This window comes from Procambarus clarkii, chromosome 8 (genome assembly GCF_040958095.1).
Source record: "Procambarus clarkii isolate CNS0578487 chromosome 8, FALCON_Pclarkii_2.0, whole genome shotgun sequence".
In the NCBI taxonomy this organism is placed as follows: Eukaryota; Metazoa; Arthropoda; class Malacostraca; order Decapoda; family Cambaridae; genus Procambarus; species Procambarus clarkii.
This window is the reverse complement of record NC_091157.1, coordinates 3820825-3834342: the sequence shown is the minus strand read 5'-3', so window position 1 is coordinate 3834342 and position 13518 is coordinate 3820825. Positions and strand designations below refer to the sequence as shown.

General features: G+C 40.5%; 1 protein-coding gene across 1 annotated transcript; it reads right to left on the bottom strand.

The window, feature by feature from the left end:
* Positions 1 to 10907: 10907 nt before the first annotated feature.
* Positions 10908 to 11309, bottom strand: LOC138359460 (uncharacterized). The gene has a single exon (XM_069318659.1). It carries the CDS (start codon positions 11307 to 11309, stop codon positions 10908 to 10910), a length of 402 nt encoding a protein of 133 aa, XP_069174760.1.
* Positions 11310 to 13518: the final 2209 nt, after the last annotated feature.

The following is a 13518-nucleotide window of genomic DNA, read 5'->3' as shown; positions in this document are numbered from 1 at the left end:
CACAGCTACACTACAATTTTAATAAACGTACCGATGAATGAGGCTTTGCCTCGCTTTTTAACCAACAGACAGATTTATAGGATATTAAAGTTACACAAGCATACAATTGGCCAATCATACACCAAATAACCCTCAATATACTTCTCTGCCAGTCGGGGTGCCTGTCTGACAAGTTTGCCAGACTGATTAACTCTCTTGTTGAGTTTAGGCACGATATTTTGCTACAGCGTTGCTGTATGATGATCTGGTAGCGTTGCTACGTGATTGTCCCTGCTGTTGCAGAAGAATGAGTTGATAAAGATAAAGAATGAAGGTGGAGGAAACCGTGTCACCGTGATCTCCACTATACACTCTTATTTTATGTAATGTTCCAGGATTTTCCTTGTAGATATTGTCCAGGTACTCCCCCAGTTCTAGAGAGTATTCACTGGCGATAAAAATATTAGATAAGGTGTCCTTGAGCTGGTAATGTTCGCTAAGGATCAGTCACTTGTTCACTCTTTTGTAAACAAACGCGGAGTGCCGCGAGGCATCGTCGTGGGCGCTTCTCGCCCCCCCGAGATCCTCCTCCCTCTCCCTTGAGAGGTAACTTTCAATGAATATTGATTGATTATTTTTACAGTCTAGACTTATGATTAAGATAAGATGTGATTATAATATAATTAGATATAAGATTTAAAGATTATAAGTAGTATTTGAAAGTACCACTGAATCTTATTAAGGATTTGATTTTTAATCCTACCGGATGTTGAATCAATGTTCCAATAGTTTTTTAATTAAGAAGTCCTTCTAGAAGCTTCTGGATCCTTGAGAGATCATGTACAAAGTCACGTAGGCATCAAAAGGGCCCCTGTTGAGTACGTGTTCATGGTGCCATTGTCATCCAGGATCAAGCTATAAAATCTTTAATGATTCTAATTTGATTTTGATACAATTTAGATATGATTTTGATATGATTTAGATATGATATAGAAATTATACATTTCTTAGATGATTATTAGATATGGTGGGTAAAAATTTCCCACATCTTCCAGAGGGAGAGAACTGGCACAGAGTCCAATACTTAGGACAATAGTAACCATATGTATTTATTTACTCTCCATTGGATTGATAATACAAGTGCAGATTTTGCTTGCACTTTTCTGCTGCTGTCCGTTGTGGACGATTGTGTCTGTTAGGAGTCTGTGGGTCTTGTGGAGTTAGAGTGTCTTGAGGTCTCTCAGGATCTAACTGCAGCTGGCTCACTGATTCCATGTGGATGAGTTTGTCCAATGTCTTCAGGGAAGTTGTTCCTTTGGACAGGATTTTGACTATTCTCAAAATCCCCTGACTATCTGGATGGACTGAGACAACTTTACCTAATGGCCAGTCAGCCCTAGGGCCATCACTGTCTACCAAGACAATATCGCCAGGTTGGAGATTAGCTATATTATGGGGGACATTGGCCCCATAGTGATGTTCTCGTAGAGATGTAAGATATTCTTTTGTCCAAACATCATTCCATTTTTGGATTATGCTGGACAGATACTTATACCCCTGAACCAACTCGCTCTGACCCACATATGAGGGATCTCTGATCTCATCATCCACTAGAGATGGTACTGGAGTCAGAAGTCTTCCATACATTAGGTGGGCAGGACTTAATGGCTCATGTTGAGTAGGATCCTCAGACAAGTAAGTCAACGGCCGGTTATTCACCCTTGATTCTATTTCCGTGATTACTGTCTGGAGTTCTTGAATATTGATTTTCTGACGGTGTAGAGATTTTCTCAAGGATCTTTTTACAGTTCCTATTAACCGTTCATAAAATCCTCCGTGCCATGGGGCTCTCGGAGGGATAAATTTCCATCTGCAATGACGCTGTTCCAGTGTGGAAGTAACTGCAGGATGGGAACAGATTTCCCGTAGACATGCTTCTCCAGCTACCAAGTTTGCTCCGTTATCTGAAATCATCAGCTTAGGGCATGATCGGCGTGCTGCGAATCTGCGGAAAGCTTGAATAAATGATTGAGCAGTCATATCGGGTGTTACCTCTAGATGTACTGCCCTGGTGGTAGCACAGGTGAACAGACAGATGTATGCCTTGATAGGTTGCTTATCTGCAGTCCCTGTTAGATATATTGCTCCTGTATAATCTACTCCTGTCGTTTCGAAAGGTTGTAGATGGACCACTCGTTCCTTTGGCAGGGGTGGTGGCCCTGGATAAGAGCAAGTTCTTGCATCGTACCTTCGGCATATCATGCAATTCTTCAAGATTGATTTGACTGACTGTCTTCCCTGAGGAATCCAGTACTGCTGTCTGATTTGTGTGAGTGTGTCTAACACTCCTCCATGTTTGATGATTTGTTGATGTGTATGCAACACAATCAACCTTGTGATCCAATGATTTTTTGGTAAAAGCCATGGATGCACGGTATCTAGATTGATATCTGCGTGTTTAAGTCTCCCTCCACAACGCAGAATGTTGTGATTTTCTTGGTCTATCCACAGACCGAGATTGTGTTTTAACTTATGCGGAAGATTTTCATAGTTATTCCCATAAGTTTCTCTCTGGGCTTGTCTTACCCAATAGATAAGTGCATCTGGAAAAGTGTATTTTATACCTTTTTTCCTGAGATAATGAAACACGTTCTGTGTTACATTGATTAATTTGATGAGCGAGGAGTAACGAGTACAATCCAAGACTGATATTTGAGCTTGCTGCCTGGTGGTAGTTATGGTTTGTGTCGTAATGACGTGTGGCTTTTGTTCAGGCCAACTACCATTCACTAACCATCGAGGCCCATGAAACCAAATATCTGCCTTTGCAAACTGTTTAAATGTCATACCTCTTGTTAAGAGATCAGCTGGATTATCCTTTGTTGGTACATGCAACAATTGAAAGCCTGCGGAAATTTCTTTAATTTCCGAGACGCGATTTTTTACATATGGAGTTGGACAGTTGTCGTTTCGTACCCATTGTAAGACAGCTTCATTGTCAGACCATATGATGACATCTTTGATGTTCATGGTAGACAAGACTTGTTTGATATGCACTGCTAAGCGTGTTCCAGTTAGCAGTGCTGTTAGTTCCATCTGAGGCAAAGTCCTCTTTTTTAATGGAGCGACTCTGGCCTTAGAGCTGATAAGATATGATTGATTAGAAGTCACTAAGTAAGCACAAGCTCCAAAAGCTTTGGCTGACGAGTCTGCGAATACATGTAGTGATACTTCTTCATTTTCCTCGACTATGTGTCTTGGAAAGATTATCTTTTCAACTAAAGTTTGTTCTTGAGCCACTTCCATCCAAGCTTTTTGTAACTGGATTGGTAGTGGATCATCCCAACCAACCTTAGCTTTCCATGCTTCTTGCACTAATAAACGCCACTTGATAGTCAAAGGATTTAGTAGACCAAGTGGGTCGAATACTTTGCTAACTTGTGAAAGCAAATCCCTTTTTGTAGTGATGTTGTAATTTACTGGCACAGATTTGATCGATATTGTGTCCGAGATTAAATCCCAATCCATACCTAACACCTTTTGTGATTCTGGTACGTGATATTCAGGGTAATCTCTTGCTATTTGATTATTCAATGTTGCATTATTAGAGGCCCAAGATTGTAGTGGCATGTTGGCACCTTGTAGCTCCTTGTTGGCCTCTTGATATAATTGTAACAGTTCAGTAGTACTGTTAACTGTCCCTTGAAAATTATCTACATATAGATTTTGACTGATTTCAGTCTTACAGGGACTTGATGATTTCTTCAGATGAGTATCTAGAGTTGCTTGCAACAGAAATGGACTGCTTGTCGCGCCGAAAAGAACTGAAGAGAATCTGAAAGTCACTACAGGACTATTGACATCTTCTGGGTTCTCTACCCATAGAAACTTAGTTAAGTCTCTATCTTCTTCCTGCAAGCCAACTCTGAGAAAGGCCTTACTTATATCTGCTGAATACGCATATTTGTTAAGTCTAAACTTCAACAGTATGTCATACAATTTCTGAGTTAGACTTGGACCTGTTTGCAAACAATCATTTAGACTGGTTCCTTGGGGTCCAGATTTAGAGCTACAATTAAAAACTATCCGTAAAGGAGTTGTTTTTGATTCTCTCTTTACAGCCATGTGTGGTAAAAAATGGCCTGTTTGCGTATTGTCATGTTTCACGACTTCGATGAATTTATTCTTTAATTGTTGAGCAATAATCTCATGATAGAGTTTTAAATGCTCAGGCCTTTTTCTTAGCTTTGCTAGTTGCGATTTAAATTGACTATAAGCCATGTGATAATTGGTAGGTAAGGTTTTATGGTTTATTTTCCATGGTAGCCTTACCCAGTACTGTCCATCATAGTACTGTACAGTTTCTAAGTATTGATTATATGCACAGACATCATCAGGACTTGGTTGTTCGGGAATTATTCCTATGGCATCAAGTTCCCACAATTGATGTACAGATTCTAATCCATCATCAATCATGTGGGGGATTTTAAGTGGTGACTGTTCCTTGCCTAGTCATGCCACTATTACAGTTTCTGTATGATGTGATTTTTCAGGAGTTGAAGGTTCAAGATCTAGTATAGGTCCTGTCATCAATATGCCTCCTGCTGATTTGAGTATATTCATACCCATAGATTCTTCTGATCCCAGAATGAATCGATGATAGTAGTCAGCTCCAATCAGGATTCCGATATCCCCTATGAGGTCAGAATCGAGTAGAGGATCTGCTAATTGGATTCCTTTTTCTTTTAGGAATTTAATAGTTGCTGTCAGACCAGTCACTTCCATTTCAGTAGGAATTTTATCAACTACTATGGCTTCTACTGTCCTTTGGGATGTACCTAGACAGACATTGAGTTTTACTACTGGAAAGGTTCTACGACCAGACTTAGTAAAAAAACCTGATATGGATGTAGATACTTGCTTTGAAGATTTAAGTTGTAAATCTTCTGCCATCTTTTTACTGATAAAGGTTTTCTGTGACCCTTGATCAAAAAAGCCTCTAGTTGGAATACAAATTCCTTGATTGCATAGTTCTAGCTGTGCAGTAGGCAATATGGCTGCTGTAACAATTTCTGTATCCAAGTCGTTGACATTGCTCATTACTGTACAGAATTGTACGGCTGTTGTGGTATTATCATCTTTGGGCTTTGCCTGAGATGCAGGTTGATTATTGGAAGTCTGTGATCTGGATTGAGTGTTAATATCACCACAGAGTGCTGTGTGATGTACACTTTTATGACAATATTGGCAGTTCTGCAATTGAGTGATACACTCACTAGTATCGTGCTTCCGTAGACAACGGATGCACCTGTTCAGAGATTTCAGTCGATCGATTCGACTGGCACGGCCTACATAAACTGTGCCTTGATAAATGGTATGTGCTTCTTGACAGAATAAACATTTTGGGGCACTTGTAGCTCCTTTTGTCTTATCTGTCTTAGGAGCTTGGTTTCCTACAGTTCTGTTAACTGTGGGGGATATAGCATAAGAGCCAACATTATTCTGTTTCCACTTTGCAGAAGAGGAGTTTTGTTGCCTTGATTTTTGACTGCCATTCTGGACATTTTTGCTTTTGTCCGTGGATTCACCTTTGGGGATTTTTTCTTGAGATCTAAGTTTTCCTCGGCTTCGTAATCTTTGTACGTAAGCTCGAAGTCCATCAAAGATTTGGCTTTGTGATAAGATGTTGTTACAAGTATGTAAAACTTGTAGGTAAGTAATTACATGCAAGTAGGTCATACAAGCATGTAACACTTGTACTCCTCCAAGGATTTCCTTAAAGGATGAATTGTATCTGTAATAATGTGTATCTACATTATTCATGATGTGATGAAGCATTTTGCTTTTGCTTTTTTCTCTTAAGTAAGTCTCTTTGAGATGCTTGATTAACTTCAGATTTTCTGAGGCTGCTTTCACTCCAGTGAAAGCATGAGATTAGGTGATCAAGACTATATTCTTGGATTAAGATAGTTATCTTAGATGGATGATAATATTTGTATTGACATTGTCAATGTGTTGTTAGCCTTTCAGATTGTGATGTGAGATTAAGATTGGTCTTAATCCCCAATTGTAGACTATTGTAGTCAAGTGATGATGACATTTGTCTATCACCTGATTTAAATGGTCTGTAGGTTGTAGATTCAAGTGATTTTTTAGACACTTTGTGTCCTTTTCTTTTCTGTTTCAGCTGTTGGTGGAATACTGTTAGTCATTTTGACCTTTTCCGAGTTTTGGAGATTCCGAGATTTTTCTCTTTTTTCTGATAAATATGTATGATGTTAATGTATTTTGATAAATGAGCTTTCCTGTCTACTTAGGTAATGATTCCAAAGATCGTCCTTCATTTCCTCCCTGGAATCTGGTTGTAGCAGGTGTTCATTATCAAAAGTACTGTAATAATTTGATTTGTGACCCGAATGCACGAATGTACCAAGTTGGTAAATCCTGTAATAATTTTTTAAAAATAGTAAATGGCACTATTTTTGCAAAGTTATTACAAAATCTGTTACCATAATAATTGATTGATAAAATACAGTAGAATGTCTACTGGTTTTACCTGGAATAGGGTTTGATACAGTTGATTATAGATAGATTGTAATGATGCTCTTACAGTGATGATAACACTTTTTTAAAGAATATTATGTAATGAGCAGCTCTGAAAATCAGTAGATTAGAGATAATGCTAGATAATACACTTAAATATATATGTAATGTTACCACAATGAGGTAGATAATTGATATTTATGATTAAGATGCAGTTGTGTCTGTGACACTGATATAATTAAGTACTGTGGTTTCTTAACACAAAACAATATCAGATTGTTATGAATGCTTACTAGTTAATGGATATGGTGGCTTAAGCCACTGCAAACTATATGTTTACTTAGATATATAGCTATGATAAATATTGGCTGATAGCTAGGTTAGGCTAGAATATGTAAGAATTATTCCAATGCAAAATCAAGAAGTTTCTTATGTATTTGGCATTGAAATATTCGGTAAACGAATGATCATAAATATCTAGGTATAAAGGACCATTATTATCCGGTTCGAAGGACCATTAATGTGGGAAAAACCTGCTGGGATTGATATAAGAGGAGACTACCAGGGACTTGTACTGAACTAAATTAAAAATTACTGTCTGCAAATTAATTCAATTAAAATCTCTAGCTAGGGTTGTAAATCCTAAATCCTCTTTTCCTAATGACAGACTGTGGGCTGTAAGGGACAGGTGGGGTGAATGACTATGTTGATAGAAGTTCCAATCCACCTGTAGACAGGGATCTCACATCAGCTTGTATTTTATACAAGGATAAGATTTGATAAATTCAGTTATCTGACTGAACACTGGCTCTGTTTAAATCAGAGATTTAAACATACATAGTCTAACCTAGTACCATAACTTAACAGCCAATATGTTCTTATACTATAAACAACAAATTAAATTGTAAAAGTATAATAAATGACCTTAAATGTAGTCTAAACACTTAACTAAGTACTAGATATTATATTCAATTAAATGAACTTATATGATAACTTAAAAATAACTAAGCAAGCAATTGATAACTTAATTTATATATTCAAATATATGCAGACATATTCAATTTATATGATACAGTTAGCTTGAGTGAATCTCTTCCCACCTATGGACACTTGTGAGGTTTTTACTTATTGAGGCTGAATTCTTTTCTGACACAATGGACACCCATGAGGTTCAGTGCTTGGATAAGATTCACAGCTACACTACAATTTTAATAAACGTACCGATGAATGAGGCTTTGCCTCGCTTTTTAACCAACAGACAGATTTATAGGATATTAAAGTTACACAAGCATACAATTGGCCAATCATACACCAAATAACCCTCAATATACTTCTCTGCCAGTCGGGGTGCCTGTCTGACAAGTTTGCCAGACTGATTAACTCTCTTGTTGAGTTTAGGCACGATATTTTGCTACAGCGTTGCTGTATGATGATCTGGTAGCGTTGCTACGTGATTGTCCCTGCTGTTGCAGAAGAATGAGTTGATAAAGATAAAGAATGAAGGTGGAGGAAACCGTGTCACCGTGATCTCCACTATACACTCTTATTTTATGTAATGTTCCAGGATTTTCCTTGTAGATATTGTCCAGGTACTCCCCCAGTTCTAGAGAGTATTCACTGGCGATAAAAATATTAGATAAGGTGTCCTTGAGCTGGTAATGTTCGCTAAGGATCAGTCACTTGTTCACTCTTTTGTAAACAAACGCGGAGTGCCGCGAGGCATCGTCGTGGGCGCTTCTCGCCCCCCGAGATCCTCCTCCCTCTCCCTTGAGAGGTAACTTTCAATGAATATTGATTGATTATTTTTACAGTCTAGACTTATGATTAAGATAAGATGTGATTATAATATAATTAGATATAAGATTTAAAGATTATAAGTAGTATTTGAAAGTACCACTGAATCTTATTAAGGATTTGATTTTTAATCCTACCGGATGTTGAATCAATGTTCCAATAGTTTTTTAATTAAGAAGTCCTTCTAGAAGCTTCTGGATCCTTGAGAGATCATGTACAAAGTCACGTAGGCATCAAAAGGGCCCCTGTTGAGTACGTGTTCATGGTGCCATTGTCATCCAGGATCAAGCTATAAAATCTTTAATGATTCTAATTTGATTTTGATACAATTTAGATATGATTTTGATATGATTTAGATATGATATAGAAATTATACATTTCTTAGATGATTATTAGATATGGTGGGTAAAAATTTCCCACAAGGAGAGGGAGGAGAATTCAGTGTGGACCGGTCATCAACTGAGGGAAGTCCTCCACTCTCACCCTCTCCCTATATAGATCAGCATTACATCTAGCTAGTTGCGGTCAAAGGTAGAGTCTGCTGTAGTTTTGTACAGGAAATTAGTTCATCTCATGCCTAAGTCAGGGAGTGTTAAGTATATGGAGTGCTTTGATTTAGATTTTGTTTTAGATTTTGAATAAATTATTTAGTTAGTAATTTGCATTTTTATTATTTCCATTTCATGTTTTCCATTGTCTCATTGTCCTTGACACGTGGTCCCCACGAGTCTGAGTCTAGTTGGGCCGCCAGCCCAACAACAATTAAGAGTTCAGCTATCCCTTTGTTTGTTTTAATTTACCACACTTAACGCAGATTCTTCCCTCCTATTCCAAATAACTGGGGATCAAGCCCCAAGGCTTTTTGAGAGCATAATCGGTCCAGGCCCCGGTTATTGCTCCGTGTTAATGGTCTGGTGGTGGCGGCGTAAGGGAGATCCATGAGTTTTCTAGAAATCTAGTGCCACATCGTGAGGCTGTAGAATCCTAGCCGGTCACACGGCTTAAGACCACGTGGCGTGGGCTTCGGCTTAGAGTAGTAGCTCTACGGTAGATACGGGTAGAGGTAAGGACGGAGCAGAGCTGATAACCCCCCCCCCCCAGTGTTACACAGCAAAGCTGTGGCTTCTTTGTCTTCTTTGTCTTTGATGTAATGCAGTTGAAACTAACTACCAAGTAAACTATTACACGACCCTCTGCCAGTGTCGTTGATCCTGTTGAAACGTTTGTGTTTACTGGTGAGTCAAGTAGGTGTAGGCCAGAGATTTTATAGCAAAGGTTAATGACAAAGTTGTTAGTGTTCTTGTCCATGCATCCTCACACACCATCCTCACACACCATCCTCACACACCATCCTCACACACCATCCTTACACATCATCCTCACACACCATCCTCACACACCATCCTCACACACCATCCTTACACATCATCCTCACACACCATCCCCACACACCATCCCCACACACCATCCCCACACACCATCCTCACACACCATCCTCAAACACCATCCTCACACACCATCCTCACACACCATCCTCACACACCATCCTTAAAAACAACTCGAGGTGCTCCTGGACTAAAATTGAAACAGTCGAGGGATCGCTTGACTCTTTCATGAGTACGCAGACGATGAGTCACAATAACGGGGCTGAAGATATGATGACCACACACACACACACCAGAAGACGACCACGTTTAGGTCCGTTCTAGACCATTATCAAGTAGTGTGTGGCTCTGTGGATGGTCGTTGGTGTGGCTCTGTGGATGGTCGTCTCTCTCTCAAAATTACAATATTAAACAATTATCAACACACACACACACACACACATATTAATAACAATTTATTTACAAAAATAAATGTACAGCGAAGGTTTTTATATACAATTGACAATAAAGATTCTTGTACAAAATTACAATAAGATTAAAGTAAAAATTTAAATAAATGTAGAAAAAAAGAAGCCCTCTTTTAATTTAAACTTAGTGATGTTTTGAAAAACTTCCTTCTCACAGGACGAGGATACCATACATATCCTTCTCACAGGGCGGGGATACCATACATATCCTTCTCACAGGGCGGGGATACCATACATATCCTTCTCACAGGGCGAGCATACCATGGAACTCCCTTATACTGAGCAAATAGTCCTCCGTCCGTGCCTTGTCCCTCATAACCTGCTCCTTAGGCATCCTCAGTCCGCTACTTTCAAGCCTCCACTTGGCGCACTTTGCTTCATACCGATCAATCCTCTTGCGGTCTCGGTGGTAGGTGGAGTCCGTGGTGGTGTCTCTGATGTGGTCCTGTAGGCGGTGGAGCAGGTTGGGTAGGGACGGCCGCCAGTCTTGGTTGGACAGTGTCGCTTCCTGGAACAAGTTCACTAGTGCCGGATGTTTGGTACCTGTCACCTCCAGGATCTCCTGCATCAGACGCCCGTATTGGAACACGTCTGAGGCGAAGGTGCTGGGTTCACCAGCCAGGACTTCAGGGGCGTAGGTCGGTTTATCCTCGGGGTCACCTTCCGCAATGATCGTTTTACCACTCTTACATGACAAGCCGAAATCGATTAGGCTAATTTTTGGGTGATCGTGTGATCCTTAAATCATAACATTATCCGGTTTTATATCATTGTGGATATAGCCTTTTGTGTGGATATGTAGTAATTTTAGTCCAATCTTGAACCCAATCTGCACTACGTCGTATCGTGGGTCGCATATAACGTTGTCCAGGTTGGTGTCCCCTTTATATGTCGTGAGAAGAGCTGGGGAGTCGTGGGACACCCCCAGTAGGAGGGGCGCGCCGCCAGCCCCCTTCAGCGCCGACAGCACTTGGGCTTCGCGCTTGAAGCTGTTAGCGGGGTCAGCACAGTTGGCCACTTTAAGTGCGGCCTGCTCTCCGTGCCAGTTAACAAGGGTCACTGTACCGTAGCCGCCAGACCCCAGAGTTTTTATCTCGTTCCTCAGGAGCTGCGCCACGTCGTGAGCCCCAAGACGCTCCATGTTCCCTGCTCCAGTCCTAGATGTCCAGCTAGTCCAGCAGGTGTTAATATCCTAGATGCCAGACAATATAGTCAAGAGGATCACCAGGGCTGGCCAGAGAGGCAGGCAAAGGAAAATGCTCATGGTCGTCACACCATTTTGATCACCCGTCAACTTGTCTTACCAACACCGTACACATCATTGACAGGACTTTATCCTCAAGTTGTCAAGTGCAGTTTGACGGCAACTGTGAAGTAGTGTGGTAATGATGACGATGGTGAGTAACGTGGTAGTGATAGTGAGAAGTGTGGTAATGATGGTTAGTAGTGATAGTGAGTAGTGTGGTAGTGATAGTGAGAAGTGTGGTAATGATGGTGAGTAGTGCGGTAGTGATAGTGAGTAGTGTGGCAATGATGGTGAGTAGTGATAGTGAGTAGTGTGGCAATGATGGTGAGTAGTGTGCTAGTGATAGTGAATAGTGTGGTAGTGATAGTGAATAGTGTGGTAGTAATGGTGAGTAGTGAGGTAATAATGGTGAGCAGTGTGGTATTAATAGTGAGTAGTGTGGTAGTGATGGTGAGTAGCGAGGTAGTAATGGTGAGTAGTGAGGTAGTGATATTGAGTAGTGTGGTAGTGATGGTGAGTAGCGAGGTAGTAATGGTGAGTAGTGAGGTAGTGATATTGAGTAGTGTGGTAGTAATGGTGAGTAGTGTGGTAGTGATGATGAGTAGTCAGGTAGTAATGGTGAGTAGTGTGGTAGTGATGGTGAGTAGTGTGGTAGTGATGGTGAGTAGTGTGGTAGTGATGGTGAGTAGTGTGGTAGTGATGGTGAGTAGTGTGGTAGTGATGGTGAGTAGTGTGGCAGTGATGGTGAGTAGTGTGGTAGTGATGGTGAGTAGTGTGGTAGTGATGGTGAGTAGTGTGGTAGTGATGTTGAGTAGTGTGGTAGTGATGTTGAGTAGTGTGGTAGTGATAGTGAATAGTTTCGTAGTGATGATGATGATGGGTAGGGAGGTTGTGATGGTGAGTAGTGTGGTAGGGATGATGTTGGTGAGTGTGAGTAGTGGGGTAGTGATGATGATTGTAAGAAATGTGGTAGTGATAATGATATTGAGTAGTGAGGTAGTGATGATGATGGTGAGTAGTAAGGTAGTGATGATGTTAGTGAGTAGTTAGGTAGTGATGATGTTAGTGAGTAGTGTGGTAGTGATGATGTTAGTGAGTAGTGTGGTAGTGATGATGTTAGTGAGTAGTGTGGTAGTGATGATGTTAGTGAGTAGTGTGGTAGTGGTGATAATAGTGAGTAGTGTGGTAGTGATGAAGTTAGTGAGTAGTGTGGTAGTGATGAAGTTAGTGAGTAGTGTGGTAGTGATGATGATAGTGAGTAGTGTGGTAGTGATGATGTTGGTGAGTAGTGTGGTAGTGAGAGTGAGTAGTGTGGAAGTGATGGTGAGGACTGCAGTCGTGATGGTGAATACTGTGGATGTAACGTTCATGGTGAATAGTATGGTAGTGATGATTGTGAGTAGTGCTGTAGTGATGATGATGGTGAGTAGTGTGGTAGTGATGATGATAGTGAGTTGCGTGATATTGATGATGTTGGTGAGTAGTGTGGTAGTGATAGTGAGTAGTGAGGTGGGAATGTTGTTGTTTAGTAGTGTGGTACTGATGATGTTGGTGAGTAGTGTTGTAGGGATGATAGTGAGTAGTGTGGTAGTTGTGATGATGGTGAGTAGTGTGGTAGTTGTGATGATAGTGAGTAGAGTGGCAGTGATGATGACGGTGAGTAGTGTGGTACTTGTGATGATGGTGAGTAAAGTGGTAGTGATGGTGAGAAGTGTTGTAGTGATGATGTTGCTGAGTAGTGTGGTAAAGATAATGTTGGTGAGTAGTGTTGTAGTGATGATGATGGTGAGTAGTGAGGTAGTTGTGATGATAGTGAGTAGAGTGGCAGTGATGATATTGGTGAGTAGTGTGGTAGTGATAATGTTGGTGAGTAGTGTGGTAGTGATGATGGTGAGTAGTGTGGTAGTGATGATGGTGAGTAGTGAGGTAATGATGATGATGGTGAGAAGTGTTGTAGTGATGATGTTGGTGAGTAGTGTGGTAGTGATGATGATGGTGAGTAGTGTGGTAGTGATGATGATGGCGAGAAGTGTTGTAGTGATGATATTGGTGAGTAGTGACGAAGCGATGATGATCGTGAGTAATGTGGTATTGGCGATGAAGG